Here is a 17,781-nt window from a genome sequence, read left to right on the forward strand (position 1 = left end):
CTGCTCAATATGCCTTAACCAACCATGTTGTTCCACTTCCTACATATGCGATGACATCACCTGGTTTAAACGTCTCTAGAGACTATATCTCTCTCATCATTACTCAATGCCTAGGTTTACCTCCAATGTACTCACATCCTACCTTACCTTTGTCTGTACACTATGCCTTGAATCTATGCTATCGTGCCCAGAAACCTGCTCCTTTTACTCTCTGTTCCGAACGTGCTAGATGGCCAGTTCGTATAGCCTTCAGCCATACCCTTATCCTACTTCTCCTCTGTTCCTCTGGTGATGTAGAGGTTAATCCAGTTCCTGCAGTGCCTAGCTCCACTCCCACTCCCCAGGTGCTTTCATTTGTTTCTGTAACCGTAGAAGCTTTGGTTTCATTCATGTTAACATTAGAAGCCTACTCCCTAAGTTTGTTTTACTCACTGCTTTAGCACACTCTGTCAACCCGAATGTCTGAGCCGTGTCTGAATCCTGGCTTAGGAAAACAACCAAAAACCCTGAAATCTCCATCCCTAACTATAACGTTTTCCGCCAAGATTGAACTGCCAAAGGGGGCAGTGTTGCAATCTACTGCAGAGATAGCCTGCAGAGTTCTGTCTTACTATCCAGGTCTGTACCCAAACAATTCTAGCTTCTACTTCTAAAAATTCACCTTTCCAGAAACAAGTCTCTCACTGTTGCCGCTGACTATAGACCACCCTCTGCCCCCAGCTGTGCCCTCGACACCAATCTATGCTTGATGCCCTCAATCTCACACAAATGATCAATGAACCTACCAGGTACAACCCCAAATCCGTAAACACGGGCACCCTCATAGATATCATCCTAACTAACTCGCCCTCCAAATACACCTCTGCTGTTTTCAATCAAGATCTCAGCGATCACTGCCGCATTGCCTGCATCCGTAATGGGTCTGCGATCAAACGACCACCCCTCATCACTGTCAAACGCTCCCTAAAACACTTCTGCGAGCAGGCCTTTCTAATCGACCTGGCCGGGGTATCCTGGAATGACATTGACATCCCGTCAGTAGAGGATGCCTGGTTATTCTTTAAAAGTGCCTTCCTCACCATCTTAAATAAGCATGCCCCATTCAAAAAATGTAGAACTAGGAATAGATATAGTCCTTGGTTCACTCCAGACCTGACTGCCCTTGACCAGCACAAAAACATCCTGTGGCATTCTGCATTAGCATCAAATAGCCCCCGTGATATGCAACTTTTCAGGGAAGTTAGGAACAAATATACACAGGCAGTTAGGAAAGCTAAGGCTAACTTTTTCAAACAGAAATTTGCATCCTGTAGTACAAACTCAAAAAAGTTCTGGGACACTGTAAAGTCCATGGAGAATAAGAGCACCTCCTCCCAGCTGCCCACTGCTCTGTGGCTAGGAAACACTGTCACCGCCGATAAATCCAGTATAATTGAGAATTTCAATAAGCATTTCTCTACGGCTGGCCATGCTTTCCACCTGGCTAACCCTACCCTGGTCAACTGCCCGGCACTCTCCACAGCAACCCGCCCAAGCCCCCACCTTTTCTCCTTCACCCAAATCCAGATAGCTGATGTTCTGAAAGAGCTGCAAAATCTGGACCCCTACAAATCAGCCGGGCTAGACAATCTGGACCCTCTCTTTCTAAAATGATCTGCCGAAATTGTTGCAACCCCTATTACTAGCCTGTTCAACCTCTCTTTCGTATCGTCTGAGATTCCCAAAGATTGGAAAGCTGCCGCGGTCATCCCCCTCTTCAAAGGGGGTGACACTCTAGACCCAAACTGCTACAGACCTATATCTATCCTACCCTGTCTTTCTGAGGTCTTTGAAAGCCAAGTTAACAAACAGATTACCGACCATTTCGAATCCCACCGTACCTTCTCCGCTATGCAATCTGGATTCAGAGCTGGTCATGGGTGCATCTCAGCCACGCTCAAGGTCCTAAACGATATCATAACCGCCATCGACAAGAGACATTACCGTATTCATCGACCTGGCCAAGGCTTTCGACTCTGTCAATCACCACATTCTTATTGGCAGACTCGACAGCCTTGGTTTCTCAAATGATTGCCTCGCCTCGTTTACCAACTACTTCTCTGATAGAGTGTGTCAAATCGGAGGGCCTGTTATCCGGACCTCTGGCAGTCTCTATGGGGGTGCCACAGGGTTCAATTCTCGGACCTACTCTCTTCTCTGTATACATCAATGATGTCGTTCTTGCTACTGGTGATTCTCTGATCCACCTCTACGCAGACGACACCATTCTGTATAACTCTGTCCCCTCTTTGGACACTGTGTTAACTAACCTCCAGACGAGTTTCAATGCCATACAACTCTCCTTCCATGACCTCCAACTGCTCTTAAATGCAAGTAAAACTAAATGCATGTTATTCAATCGATCACTGCCCACACCAGCCCGCCCGTCCAGCACCGCTACTCTGGACGGCTCTGACTTAGAATATGTGGACAACTACAAATACCTAGGTGTCTGGTTAGACTGTAAACTCTCCTTCCAGACTCACATTAAGCATCTCCAATCCAAAATTAAATCTAGAATCGGCTTCCTATATCGCAACAAAGCATCATTCAATCATGCTGCCAAACATACCCTCGTAAAACTGACCATCCTACCGATCCTCGACTTCGGCGATGTCATCTATAAAATAGCCTCCAACACTCTACTCAACAAACTGGATGCAGTCTATCACAGTGCCATCCGTTTTGTCACCAAAGCCCCATATACTTCCCACCACTGTGACCTGTACGCTCTCGTTGGTTGGCCCTCGCTTCATACTTGTCGCCAAACCCACTGGCTACAGGTTATCTACAAGTCTCTGCTAGGTAAAGCCCTGCCTTATCTCAGCTCACTGGTCACCATAGCAGCACCCACTCGTAGCATGCGCTCCAGCAGGTATATCTCACTGGTCACCCCCAAAGCCAATTCCTCCTTTGGTCGCCTTTACTTCCAGTTCTCTGCTGCCAATGACTGGAATGAACTGCAAAAAAAAAAATGAAACTGGAGACTCATATCTCCCTCACTAGCTTTAAGCACCAGCTGTCAGAGCAGCTCACAGATCACTGCACCTGTACATAGCCCATCTATAAACAGCCCATTTATCTACCTCATCACCATACTGTATGTATTTATTTATCTTGCTCCTTTGCACCCCAGTATCTCTACTTGCACATTCATCTTCTGCACATCTACCATTCCAGTGTTTAATTGCTATATTGTAATTACTTCGCCACCATGGCCTATTTATTGCCTTAACTCCCTTGTCTTACCTCATTTCCACTCACTGTATATAGACTTTTTGTTTTCTTTTTTTCTACTGTATTATTGACTGTATGTTTTGTTTATTCCATGTGTAACTTTGTGTTGTTGTATGTTTCGAATTGCTATGCTTTATCTTGGCCAGGTCGCAGTTGCAAATGAGAACTTGTTCTCACTAGCCTGGTTAAACCTGGTTAAATAAAGGTAAAAATTTTTTTTTTTAAAGCAAGTCTCTTCTTCTTATTGGTGTCCTTTAGTAGTGGTTTCTTTGCAGCAATTCGACCATGAAGGCCTGATTAACGCAGTCTCCTCTGAACAGTTGATGTTGAGATGTGTCTGTTACTTGAACTCTGTGAAGCATTTATTTGGGCTGCAATCTGAGGTGCAGTTAACTCTAATGAACTTATCCTCTGCAGCAGAGGTAACTCTGGGTCTTTGTTTCCTGTGGTGGTCCTCATGAGAGCCAGGTTCATCATCGCGCTTGATGGTTTTTGCGACTGCACTTGAAGAAACTTTCAAAGTTCTTGACATTTCCCGGATTGATTGACACAATAAAAAAAGTTATCCTTTGAGATAATACTATACTCATTTTATTCACATTAAAACACACTGTTTTGCAATGAAGGTCTACAGTAGCCTCAACAGCACTCTCTGGGGTAGCACCATGGTGTAGCCGGAGGACAGCTAGTTTCCGTCCTCCTCTGTGTAAATTGACTTCAATACAAAATGGTTCTCACTCCCTTCCATAGACTTATACAGTAAGTATGACAACTTCCAGAGGACTTCCTCCAACCTATCAGAGCTCTTGCAGTATGAACTGACATGTTGTCGACCCAATCAAAGGATCATAGAATTAATCTAGTACTGATAGCACAAGCTAAAGCTAGCTAGCACTGCAGTGCATAAAATGTGGTGAGTAGTTGACTCAAAGAGAAAAATACAATAGTTGAACAGTTTTGAACAACTTAATTTCTTCAAAAATGAGAGAGAAGGCTAGCTATTTTTAGTTGTATTTTTTTCACTTTCACTTAACTAGCTAGAGAATGCATCTAGCTAGTTTAGCCTACTCAAACACCCAGCTCAAACAGAGGGATGCTATGTTAGCTAGCTGACTATGGCTATCCAACACTGGAACTTCCAAGTCAAGGTAAGTTTTTGTTTTTATTCATTTATTGCCATCGGGGTCCACCGGGGTAACTGCTAAACTGCTTGCTCCACACTGTACTGCATGGTTGTAGCCTGTTTATGAACGCCTTAGTTCTAGTTGACTATGACATTAGCTAATATGATGACAATGATGTAGGTTGTGTGTAGTGGTTACGTATGGCTTGGAAAGGTTTATTCGCCGGGTCACAGACAGCTGTTGTATTGTGCACTGAAAAGGTGAGAGGAGAGCGCGTAGATTCTTGAAGGAATTATACAACGAGGAAATGTTCATGCTTTTTGGACGTGGCTGCTATGAAAATGAACTGTGTTTGCGTTGATCAGGGGTGTATTCATCTTTTATAACCTTTGTCTACGTGGCAGTTTAGCAGATGTGTGAGAGGGTGGTGGGAACATAGTGTACAAACAAGTGATAACGCCAGTTTTCTTACTATCTAGCTGCTGCTGCTCAAGCTAGCCTATGTTCTCTTCATATCTCCACACAGCTGTGCCCTTGAAAGATACAAAAAGAACAGTATGGACCAAAAACTGTGGTCACTCTCAGACGGCCCTTTGTCTTTGACCTTGTGACTAAGTTACACAAAGACAAGACTGGAAGAACACTAGCTTCTTCTTACATGACAGAAACAGACAGTGGATATGTACAAATTTAAGGCTTAATATATACAGCGTATGTATTTAATAGAGTTTGTAATTTTCCACCTTACACCACCAATCAGGCCTTTATGGTAGAGTGGCCAGACGGAAGCCACTCCTCAGTAAAAGGCACATGACAACCTGTTGGACAGCCCCTAAAGGACTCTCAGACCATGAGAAACAAGATTCTCTGGTCTGATGAAACCAAGTTTGAACTCTTTGGCCTGAATGCCAAGCGTCACGTCTGGAGGAAACCTGGCACCATCCCTATGGGGAAGCATGGTGGTGGCTGCATCATGCTGTGGGGATATTTTTCAGCGGCAGGGACTGGAAGACTAGTCAGGATCAAGGGAAAGATGAACGGAGCAAAGTACAGAGCGATCATTGCTGACAACCGGCTCCAGAGCACTCAGGATCTCAGACTGGGGCGACTGTTCACCTTCCAACAGGACAACGTCCCTAAGCACACAGCCAAGACATCGCAGGAGTGGCTTCGGGACAAGTCGCTGAATGTCCTTGACTTGAACCCAGACTTGAACCCGATCGAACATCTCTGGAGAGACCTGAAAATAGCTGTGCAGCGACGTGTCCCATCCAACCTGACATAGCTTGAGAGGATCTGCAGAGAAGATTGTGAGAAACTCCCTAAATACAGGTGTGCCAAGCTTGTAGCGTCATACCCAAGAAGAGTTGAGGTTGTAATCGCTGCCAAAGGTGCTTCAACAAGGTACTGAGTAAAGGGTCTGAGTGCTTATGTAAATGTGATATATATATTATTATTATTAATTTTTTTTTCATTTGCAAAAATTTCGAAAACCCTGTTTTCGCTTAATCATTATGAGGTATTGTGTGTAGATTGATGAGAAAAAAAAATATTTAATCAATTTTAGAATAAGGCTGTAACGTAACAAAATGTGGAAAAAGTCAAAGGGTCTGAATACTTTCCGAATGCACTGTACGTTGTAAACTTCAATTTGTAGGCTAGGTTGTAGAAACCTCCAATATGCTGTAATACAAATAAGACCATTCTCATTAAGAAAATTGTCCTCCCGCATCTTAAACGGCACCGACCGTCACTGTAGACAATGTAAGTTTTTATTCAAATTATGTGATCTTATATCTGAATAGAGTGATTTGGGTTGGGAGGTGAGATGGTGATATTAAAAGCCATGAGCTTTGACTGAAGTTCACTGTCTATTTCATCATGTTATATTCTCTACTTTTTCTTTTCCATCCCTCAATTTCCCACTGCTCTCCCCCCTTTCTTCTCCCACTGTCCTCCATGCGGTCTTCCTCACAAAAACATCCCTCAGAGCTGAAGGAAACATTACCATTGGCTGAAATAATGGAGGGGTGATGGTAGAGATAATGTTGTTAAATTGAATTTCTGGAAACAGGGCGATGGCTGTCTTTTCATTCATGTCTACAGTATGTGTCAGGTGTGTGTGTACACAGTACTTGATGTGTTTTGTGCTGTGATTAATCGTATTCTCCACCCTGTCCACCTGTTCACAGCTCGAGGGTACTATGACACAATGGCACAGTCAACAATTCCAAAGTCTGGCGAAAAGGAAAAATCTAGACCAAATGTTACGCTCTGCAGGTGTAGTGAGACGGAGGATCTTTTTGAGGTCGACTTGTATTATTCTACTCAAACTCCATCAATTTACTGGATTTTATACATATCCAACCTGTAATACCCAGTGGACAGGGATGTAGGTAGAAATCCTCCTAATTTCTTCCATCAACAGCCTCCACTGGTAACACCCCTTCAGGCAAAAACCTGACATAACTTAAAATTAATGTCCATTTTTGGTGGATAATTATTTGAGTTGTCAACAAACGTGAATTCTACTTGAAATAAATAAAACCTTGAAATCTTGTCATTGATTGGTGGTTGAAATGCAGTTAAAATTTGTGTTCATTGACAACTTTTTGCATTTTCAACCAAAAATTCCATTGATGTTCAACGTTTTTTTAAATCGGTGGGCTAGCTCTTTGAGCACTGTAATACCTGATATCAAGTCTTCCGCTCTTTGTTTCTCAGGACTTGTTCACGGTAGAGGCGAAATTCAAGGAGTCTGTGTTTGAGAACTACTATGTCATCTACTCATCAACACTGTACCGGCAGCATGAATCTGGCAGGGCCTGGTACATGGGCCTCAACAAGGATGGTGTGGTCATGAAGGGCAACCGGGTGAAGAAGACCAAGCCCTCTTCACACTTTGTTCCCAGACCCATCGAAGGTGAGACTGAAACACAGTCTGACTGCCAGCCAGCCACACTCAGGGCTGGATTCAAATGCAACACCTGCCATTAGTCAAGTCAAGGTTTATTTAAAAGTCACACAATTCAGGAAGTGTTCTAAATTGAAAATTGTTGAAACTTTTGAAATAAATAGCTTCTCCTTTTCAGTTTATTGAGAAGTCATAGAAAATGTATGCCATTTTTTTCAATTATCGAATTAGAATTTCAGTTTATTTCTTGAGTTGACTGACTTCAATTCAAATTGACCCCAACCCCACTGGGGGGCAAATGTAGGTTCTAATGTTGTTTTAAACTAATTTAACTAAAATTACTATAAACTAATGCTGAATCTCTCAATTAATCTCCTCTGTTTTTTGTCTCTCTCTGACCTTTATCTCCCCTCCTCTCACTATCTCTCTCCCTCTCCCCTCCCGCTCTCACCTATATCTCTTTACTATACTGTATAAATATCCCTCCTCTCTCTCTCTCTCTGTCTCTCACACTCTCGTTGTCTTGTCTTTCTCCCCTCCTGCTGTCATCTATATCTCTTTACTATACTGTATAACTATCCCTCCTCTCTCTCTCTCTCTCTCTCTCTCTCTCTCTCTCACCCCTCCTGCTCTCACCTATATCTCTTTACTATACTGTATAAATATCCCTCCCTTTCTCTCTCTCTCTGTCTCGTTGTCTTGTCTCTCTCCCCTCCTTTCTCTCCCCTCCTGCTCTCACCTATGTATCTTTACTATACTGTATAAATATCCCTCATCTCTCTCTCTCTCTCTCTCTCATATTGTCTCTCACCTATATCTCTTTACTATACTGTATAAATATCCCTCCTCTCTCTCTCTCTCTCTCTCGCTCTCTCTCGTTGCCTTGTCTCTCTCCCCTCCTTTCTCTCCCCTCCTGCTCTCACCTATATCTCTTTACTATACTGTATAAATATCCCTCCCTCTCTCTCTCTCTCTCTCTGTCTCGTTGTCTTGTCTCTCTCCCCTCCTTTCTCTCCCCTCCTGCTCTCACCTATGTATCTTTACTATACTGTATAAATATCCCTCATCTCTCTCTCTCTCTCTCTCTCATATTGTCTCTCACCTATATCTCTTTACTATACTGTATAAATATCCCTCCACTCTCTCTCTCTCTCTCTCTCTCTCTCTCTCGCTCTCTCTCGTTGCCTTGTCTCTCTCCCCTCCTTTCTCTCCCCTCCTGCTCTCACCTATATCTCTTTACTATACTGTATAAATATCCCTTCTCTCTCTCACTCCTCTTTGTTCTCTACCTCCATCTCCATCTCTCTCTTTTTCTCTCACTTGCCCCGCTCCCCCCGCCCCTTCTGCAGTTTGCATGTACAAAGAGCCATCGCTGCATGACATCGAGGAGAAGGGCCGCTCACGGAAAGACTCAGGGACTGAGGCTCCCGCTCTCCTAAACGGAGGAGAAAAAGTGGCGGGCCAGGACTCCACAGAGCAGGACGGTGGCTCATAGCCTGCACATCGCTCCATTGATTTCTTACACCTTGTTCAACGACAACAACAACGACGATAAATGAGAACACAACAAAAAATAAAAAATAAACATATTTTAAAATCAGGACGTTGAATTGACATTTTATGCAAAAGCCTGATGCGAGTGTGGCACCAGGAAGCTCATCTTCCTTATCATGACAATGTCAATGTTTCAAAGTCAAGCTCTAAAATAAGCTTTAAACCATGGTAGATCACACATCTTGATTTTATGAAAGCAACAGCACTTTCATTTGCTTTCTTTGTGTTGTTATAATCATGAATAAGAATTGTATTGTAATTGATTTTGGGCTCTATTCAATCAGATCGACTTTTGTCGGAATACGCATAGCGGTCGTCTTGGCAGTGTTGGAGATGGAACTGCACTAGAGCTGTCAAATCGACATGCGGCTCCTGGCATTATACCTAAAGCAGACATTGCCATTAAGAGAAATCCCATGCAGCCTTGTTTACAAGTTCGAACACAGGAATGTGAGATTAGGCTGATAGAAATCCTCATAATTTCGTTTAAAGATTTTAAATTTCAGCGTCATATTTTCTCTATATCCTACACTTTCTCATTCTGAACTCGGGTGTGGCTTCATGACAATGATCAAGAGCAGCTGCTCACAGATTTGACAGCTCCAACACAGTTACACCTCCGACCCTGCCAAAACATCAGCTATCGCCGGTTAACGCTTGATCTGATTGACTCTAGGCCTAAGACTCTTTCCCCCCTCCCTCCTATCATTATTATAATTTTCCTTTTGGGTTGGAGGAGGGGAGTCATGGTGGGGTAAAGGCAGGGGTTTGGCACGGGGAGGTTTGAGGGTCTCTTCTACAGACACTGCTTTCATAGGGGAATAGGCGTGTATCACAAATTCTGCTGTGTGATTTGATATGATGCTCTCATTGGGAATGGGAAGGGGATGGGCCAGGGGTATCACTGGGGTAGGGGGTTTAGCTACCTGTACAAAGGTAGGCTGGTCACATGGTACAGTTTAGTATTATTGTTATCTACTTGAGCTGTTAGTGCAGCCACTGTTCTCCTGCACTCACAGAGCAGTCACGCTGGTACAGAAGTTTCTGTGAGACAGACAGATATGTAGAGTTCCGATACTGTACAGTAGTCAAGGATTCATATAATATTTTTTACGCCTAGAAACATTGTACAGTATGAAACTCTGAAAGGAAGTCTTATTATTGGTGTGATGCTTTTTTTAAAATAATTTGGTACACTAATGAGCATTTGAACAAAAGACCCAGAAAAATATTTGAATGTGAGAGTTGTGATGGACACTCTGGAAGGATCCTGAGTGAGGGGACAGCTAGGGCTAACGAGAGAGGTCAAAGGTCAAACCCTGATGTCAGATGTCATGATACTTACTGCTGCCATCAAAACCTGAGTTCCACGCCCAGTTATACCTTCAGACATCATCCAGGAATTCCTTCATAGTTCATTGGGACCTCCACTTATTATGGCTATTTATATTTTAAAGTGCTCTACTAAAAGCACAGACTGCATTCTCGACCATCCAAATCATACAATGTGTCATTGTATGAACCTCAGCATTCCTGTGTGATAAGTTGCACTACTGGGAATCTGTTATACACTGCCCTGATTCATTGTAGACTCTGGATATGCTGCTGGGAATATCTACACGCACTGCCCTATATCCTATTGTCTTATCTCTTTACTCATAACAGTTCAACTCATCATAACTCACCACAGTCCACCAACACTGGAGGAGAGTTTTTAGATATGTTCATATTAGACTATTAAGGAGTCATGAGGTCTATGAGGTTGTCTCTGATTGGCTGCTGTGCTGAAGGAGGCCCGACCTGAAGGCGGGGTTCCCCCCTGAATTTTCTTTATGTAAATTGGTGATTTTGCATTTCATCGGTATACTACTACTCCACTAAGGAAAAAAAATATCCAATCACTCAATACTGCCTCTGAGAAGTCTTCCATTGGGGAAAAATGACACCAGCACTAGGACTACTTGTGTTGGAGGGTTGGGGTTGGGCTCATTGAGATTAGGTCAGGTCCATGGCATGCAGGCAATGGTATGAGGGCAAAAAGAGCCCTGCCTCAATATGTACCAGTTTGTTTGGATGTCTCATAAAGGAGGTAGGCCCTTTGTCGATCTCACCCTGACCATGGAGGGTAAAACTGAAGGGTGAGATTAATGCCATATTTACGGTAAATGGTCTTTGTGTTTGCTAATGTTTGCTCCTATATTGAAACACATTCATATGCATCATATAATAGAAAAACATTGCAAATAAAAAGCAGGATGAACAAATATAATAGAACAATAAAAAAGAATGGAACCAAACCGGCGTCTCTGTGGCATTTTATTGCTCCTGTAGTATAAACAGGAGTCTGTGGCTTTTGAATGCCTTTGATCTGAATTAGATACATATAAACTATGCAAGTTTAAATTCTAAATGTTTAAGTAAAATGTCTTGAATGTTGGTTCATCTATTTGATGTTATAATCAATTTCCTGTCATGAAACTACACAATAGTTTTGGGCAAACAAGGTAATTTGGCTAATTTACAGGACAATATTGTAGTGAAGCAATATTTAATATGTTTGTATAATATATACTCCTCACATGCGACTCGTAATAGGATTAAGCAATTAGCCCATTAAATTAATTATCTGACTCCATAAAGATGATAAAACAATATGCCAGCGATAATAGTTATACCATGTGCAATCAAGTATTAGGCGTTTAGCTGACTAAGATCAAGGAATGGTCATAAGGATTGTTTATATCAAAGGCAAATATTTACACTGAACAAAAATATAAATGCAACATGGAAAGTTTTGATCCTGTCATCGGCGTCGTAAGGATTGGACCAAGGCGCAGCGGGTAAAGTGCTCATCTTCTTTCTTTATTAAAGAAAACACAAACAAAATAAACTGACCACGAAAACAGTCCAGTAAGGTACACAGACTATACTGGAAACAACCACCCACAAAACACGTGAAAACAAATCCAACTAAATATGGCCTCCAATTAGAGACAATGACAACCAGCTGCCTCTAATTGTAGGTCATTGCCAAAAACCCAACATAGAAATAGAAAACTAGATATACACATAGAAATAGAAAATATAGAACATAAACCAAAAACACCGAAACACACAAAACAAACACCCCCTGCCACGCCCTGACCAAACTACAATAACAAATAACCCCTTTTACTGGTCAGGTTGTGACAGTACCCCCCCAAAGGTGCAGACCCCGAATGCGTCTCAAAAACAAAACCCCACAAAAATAACCCCAAACTTGAAGGGAGGGTGGCCACCGTCAACAACGGTCCCTGTGCTACACCCCCCCCTCTCAATCCTCCCACTACAGAGGATGCTCTGGGCGTAGCTCCCGTTCCGTAGGCTCCTGGCTGGGGAGCGTCGCTGGAGGCTCAGGGCTGGGGAGCGTTGCTGGAGGCTCAGGGCTGGGGAGCGTCGCTGGAGGCTCAGGGCTGGGGAGCGTCGCTGGAGGCTCAGGGCTGGGGAGCGTCGCTGGAGGCTCAGGGCTGGGGAGCGTCGCTGGAGGCTGCAGACTGGGGAGCGGCGCTGGAGGCTCAGGGCTGGGGAGTGTCGCTGGAGGCTCAGGGCTGGGGAGCGTCGCTGGAGGCTCAGGGCTGGGGAGCATCGCTGGAGGCTGCAGACTGGGGAGCGTCGCTGGAGGCTCAGGGCTGGGGAGCGTCGCTGGAGGCTCAGGGGCTGGGGAGCGTCGCTGGAGGCTCAGGGCTGGGGAGCGTCGCTGGAGGCTGCAGACTGGGGAGCATCGCTGGAGGCTGCAGACTGGAGAGCGTCGCTGGAGGCTCAGGGCTGGGGAGCATCGCTGGAGGCTCCAGGCTGGGGAGCGTCGCTGGAGGCTCCAGGCTGGGGAGCATCGCTGGAGGGTCCAGACTGGAGAGCGTCGCTGGAGGCTCAGGGCTGGGGAGCGTCGCTGGAGGCTCAGGGCTGGGGAGCGTCGCTGGAGGCTCCAGGCTGGGGAGCGTCGCGTGAGGCTCCAGACTGGGGAGCGTCGCTGGAGGCTGCAGACTGGAGAGCGTCGCTGGAGGCTCAGGGCTGGGGAGCGTCGCTGGAGGCTCAGGGCTGGGGAGCGTCGCTGGAAGCTGCAGACTGGAGAACGTCGCTGGAGGCTCCAGGCTGGGGAGCGTCGCTGGAGGCTCAGGGCTGGGGAGCGTCGCTGGAGGCTCATGGCTGGGGAGCGTCGCTGGAGGCTCAGGGCTGGGGAGCGTCGCTGGAGGCTCAGGGCTGGGGAGCGTCGCTGGAGGCTGCAGACTGGGGAGCATCGCTGGAGGCTGCAGACTGGAGAGCGTCGCTGGAGGCTCAGGGCTGGGGAGCATCGCTGGAGGCTCCAGGCTGGGGAGCGTCGCTGGAGGCTCCAGGCTGGGGAGCATCGCTGGAGGCTCCAGACTGGAGAGCGTCGCTGGAGGCTCAGGGCTGGGGAGCGTCGCTGGAGGCTCAGGGCTGGGGAGCGTCGCTGGAGGCTCCAGGCTGGGGAGCGTCGCGTGAGGCTCCAGACTGGGGAGCGTCGCTGGAGGCTGCAGACTGGAGAGCGTCGCTGGAGGCTCAGGGCTGGGGAGCGTCGCTGGAGGCTCAGGGCTGGGGAGCGTCGCTGGAAGCTGCAGACTGGAGAACGTCGCTGGAGGCTCCAGGCTGGGGAGCGTCGCTGGAGGCTCAGGGCTGGGGAGCGTCGCTGGAGGCTCAGGGCTGGGGAGCGTCGCTGGAGGCTGCAGACTGGGGAGCGTCGCTGGAGGCTGCAGACTGGAGAGCGTCGCTGGAGGCTCAGGGCTGGGGAGCATCGCTGGAGACTGCAGACTGGAGAGCGTCGCTGGAGGCTCAGGGCTGGGGAGCGTCGCTGGAGGCTCAGGGCTGGGAGGCGTCACTTGAGGCTGCAGACTGGGGAGCGTCGCTGGAGGCTCAGGGCTGGGGAGCGTCGCTGGAAGCTGCAGACTGGAGAACGTCGCTGGAGGCTCCAGGCTGGGGAGCGTCGCTGGAGGCTCAGGGCTGGGGAGCGTCGCTGGAGGCTCAGGGCTGGGGAGCGTCGCTGGAGGCTGCAGACTGGGGAGCGTCGCTGGAGGCTGCAGACTGGAGAGCGTCGCTGGAGGCTCAGGGCTGGGGAGCATCGCTGGAGACTGCAGACTGGAGAGCGTCGCTGGAGGCTCAGGGCTGGGAGGCGTCACTTGAGGCTGCAGACTGGGGAGCGTCGCTGGAGGCTGCAGACTGGGGAGCGTCGCTGGAGGCTGCAGACTGGGGAGCGTCGCAGGAGGCTGCAAACTGAAGAGCGTCGCTGGAGGCTGCAGACTGGAGAGCGTCACTGGAGGCCGAGTGCTCACAGCATGCACTGGCTGTACTGGGTTATGAAGCCTTCCCTGTAGCTCAGTTGGTAGAGCATGGTGTTTGCAACACCAGGGTTGTGGGTTCGATTCCCACGGGGGGCCAGCACAGAAAAAAATATATATATATGAAATGTATGCATTCACTACTGTAAGTCGCTCTGGATAAGAGCGTCTGCTAAATGACTAAAATGTAAATGTAAGGCGCACTGGAGGGTGAGTGCGCGGAGCAGGACGTACTGGACTGGGCAGGCGCACTGGAAGCCTGATGCGTGGGGCTGGCTTTGGAGGCTCCAGACTAGTAACACGCACCTCATGGCTAGTGCGGGGAGCAGGCACAGGACGTACTGGACTGGGCAGGCGCACTAGAGGCCTGATGCGTGGGGCTGGCTTAGGAGGTGCCAGAACAGGACGTACTGGACTGGGCAGGCGCACTAAAAAAAAAAAAAAATATATAAAAAATGTATTTATATAGCCCTTCTTACATCAGCTGATGTCACAAAGTGCTGTACAGAAACCCAGTCTAAAACCCCAAACAGCAAGCAATGCAGGTGTAGAAGCACGGTGGCTAGGAAAAACTCCCTAGAAAGGCCAAAACCTAGGAAGAAACCTAGAGAGGAACCAGGCTATGAGGGGTGGCCAGTCCTCTTCTGGCTGTGCTGGTTGGAGATTATAACAGCACATGGCCTAGATGTTCAAATGTTCATAAATGACCAGCATTGTCAAATAATAATAATCATAGTCGTCGTCGAGGGTGCAACAAGTCAGTAACACAAGAGTAAGTGTCAGTTGGCTTTTTCATAGCCGATCTTTGAGAGTATCTCTACCACTCCTGCTGTCTCTAGAGAGTTGAAAACAGCAGGTCTGGGACAGGTAGCACGTCCGGTCAATAGGTCAGGGTTCCAGCAGGTCTGGGACAACAGGTCTGGGACAGGTAGCACGTCCGGTGAACAGGTCAGGGTTCCATAGCTGCAGGCAGAACAGTTGGAACTGGAGCAGCAGCACGGCCAGGTGAACTGGGGACAGCTAGGAGTCATCAAGCCAGGTAGTCCTGAGGCATGGTCCTAGGGCTCAGGTCCTCCGAGAGAGAGAAAGAAAGAAAGAAAGAAAGAAAGAAAGAAAGAGAGAATTAGAGAGAGAATATTTAACCTCTCTAGGGTCGGCGGGACGAAATCGTCCCACCTACTCAACAGCCAGTTGAATCCCGTGGCGCGTTATTCAAATACCTTAGAAATGCTATTACTTCAATTTCTCAAACATATGACTATTTTACACCATTTTAAAGACAAGACTCTCGTTAATCTAACCACATTGTCCGATTTCAAAAAGGCTTTACAACGAAAGCAAAACATTAGATTATGTCAGGAGAGTACCCAGCCAGAAATAATCACACACCCATTTTTCAAGCTAGCATATAATGTCACAAAAACCAAAACCACAGCTAAATGCAGCACTAACCTTTGATGATCTTCATCAGATGACACTCCTAGGACATTATGTTATACAATACATGCATGTTTTGTTCAATCAAGTTCATATTTATATCAAAAACCAGCTTTTTACATTAGCATGTGACGTTCAGAACTAGCATACTTCCGGTGAATTTACTAAATTACTCACAATAAACATTCACAAAAAACATAACAATTATTTTAAGAATTATAGATACAGAACTCCTCTATGCACTCGCTATGTCCGATTTTAAAATAGCTTTTCGGTGAAAGCACATTTTGCAATATTCTAAGTGGATAGCCCGGCATCACAGGGCTAACTATTTAGACACCCACCAAGTTTAGCCCCCACCAAAGTCAGATTTACTATAAGAAAAATGTTATTACCTTTGCTATTCTTCGTCAGAATGCACTCCCAGGACTTCTACTTCAATAACAAATGTTGGTTTGGTTCAAAATAATCCATAGTTATGTTCAAATATCCTCTGTTTTGTTCGTGCGTTCAAGACACTATCCGAATGGTAAAGAAGGGTGACGCGCACAACGCATTTCGTGACCACATTTTTTTCTAAATATTCCATTACCGTACTTCGAAGCATGTCAACCGCTGTTTAAAATCAATTTTTATGCAATTTTTCTCGTAAAAAAGCGATAATATTCCGACCGGGAAAGCGTGTTTAGGTTCAAAGCTAGAGAAAATAAAAACATGGGGTCGACTCGTGCACGCGCTTCCGTCCCATTATCCTCTGATAGAGCACTTACCAAAAGTGCTAATGTTTTGTCAGCCAGTGGCTGGAATTACATCATTCAGCTTTTTCCTGCCTTCTGAGAGCCTATGGGAGCCGTAGGAAGTGTCACGTTACAGCAAAGATCCTCAGTTTTCATTAAAGAGAGCCAAGAAGAACAAGAACTTGTCAGACAGGTCACTTCTCAGGTTTTTGCTTGCCATATAAGTTCTGTTATACTCACAGACACCATTCAAACAGTTTTAGAAACTTTAGGGTGTTTTCTATCCAAAGCCAATAATTGTATGCATATTCTAGTTTCTGGGCAGTAGTAATAACTAGATTAAATCGGGTACGTCTTTTATCCGGCCGTGCAAATACTGCCCCCTACCCCCAACAGGTTAAATTCACACAGGACACCGGAAAAGACAAGAGAAATACTCCAGATGTGACAGACTGACCATAGCCCCCCGACACATAAACTACTGCAGCATAAATACTGGAGGCTGAGACAGGAGGGGTCAGGAGACACTGTGGCCCCATCATTCTGTCTTTCTCTCGGAGGACCTGAGCCCTAGGACCATGCCTCAGGACTACCTGGTATGATGACTCCTTGCTGTCCCCAGTCCACCTGGCCGTGCTGCTGCTCCAGTTTCAACTGTTCTGCCTGCGGCTATGGAACCCTGACCTGTTCACCGGACGTGCTTGTTGCACCCTCGACAACTACTATGATTATTATTATTTGACCATGCTGGTCATTTATGAACATTTTAACATTTTAACATTTTGACCATGTTCTGTTATAATATCCACCCTGCACAGCCAGAAGAGGACTGGCCACCCCTCATAGCCTGGTTCCTCTCTAGGTTTCTTCCTAGGTTTTTGGCCTTTCTAGGGAGTTTTTCCTAGGGAGTTTTTCCTAGCCACCGTGCTTCTTTCACATGCTTTGCTTGCTGTTTGGGGTTTTAGGCTGGGTTTCTGTACAGCACTTTGAGAATATCAGCTGATGTACGAAGGGCTATATAACATTTTTTGGATTTGATTTGATTTGATCCGATGAAACCCCTGGACAGGGCCAAAGAGGTAGGATATAACCCCACCCACTTTGCCAAAGCACAGCCTCCACACCACTAGAGGGATATCTCCAACCACCAACATACCATCCCGGGACAAGGCCGTGTATAGCCCACAAAGATCTCCGCCACGGCACAGCCCAAGGGGGGGCGCCAACCCAGACAGGAAGACCACGTCAGTGACTCAACCCACTCAAGTGACGCACCCATCCCAGGGACGGCATGGAAGAACACCAGTAAGCCAGTGACTCAGCCCCCGTAATAGGGGTAGAGGCAGAGAATCCCAGTGGAAAGAGGGGAAAACGGCCAGGCAGAGACAGCAAGGGCGGTTCGTTGCTCCAGC

At 46.4% G+C, this 17,781-nt stretch overlaps 1 protein-coding gene across 6 annotated transcripts in view; it reads left to right on the top strand.

Annotated features, from left to right (window-relative positions):
- The window catches only part of LOC100306788 (fibroblast growth factor 12), a 162,080-nt gene extending 150,915 nt beyond the window's left edge, over positions 1-11,165 (top strand). For 5 of the 6 annotated variants that reach the window (XM_014213400.2, XM_014213399.2, XM_014213398.2 and 2 more), the window contains 2 exons: positions 7,125-7,323; positions 8,664-8,914. In XM_014213400.2, the coding sequence (XP_014068875.1) occupies positions 7,125-7,323; positions 8,664-8,809 (345 nt within the window). In that variant the 3' untranslated portion in view covers positions 8,810-8,914. 6 annotated transcript variants of the gene reach the window in all.
- Positions 11,166-17,781: the final 6,616 nt, after the last annotated feature.

This window comes from Salmo salar, chromosome ssa09 (genome assembly GCF_905237065.1).
Source record: "Salmo salar chromosome ssa09, Ssal_v3.1, whole genome shotgun sequence".
Lineage (NCBI taxonomy): Eukaryota > Metazoa > Chordata > Actinopteri > Salmoniformes > Salmonidae > Salmo > Salmo salar.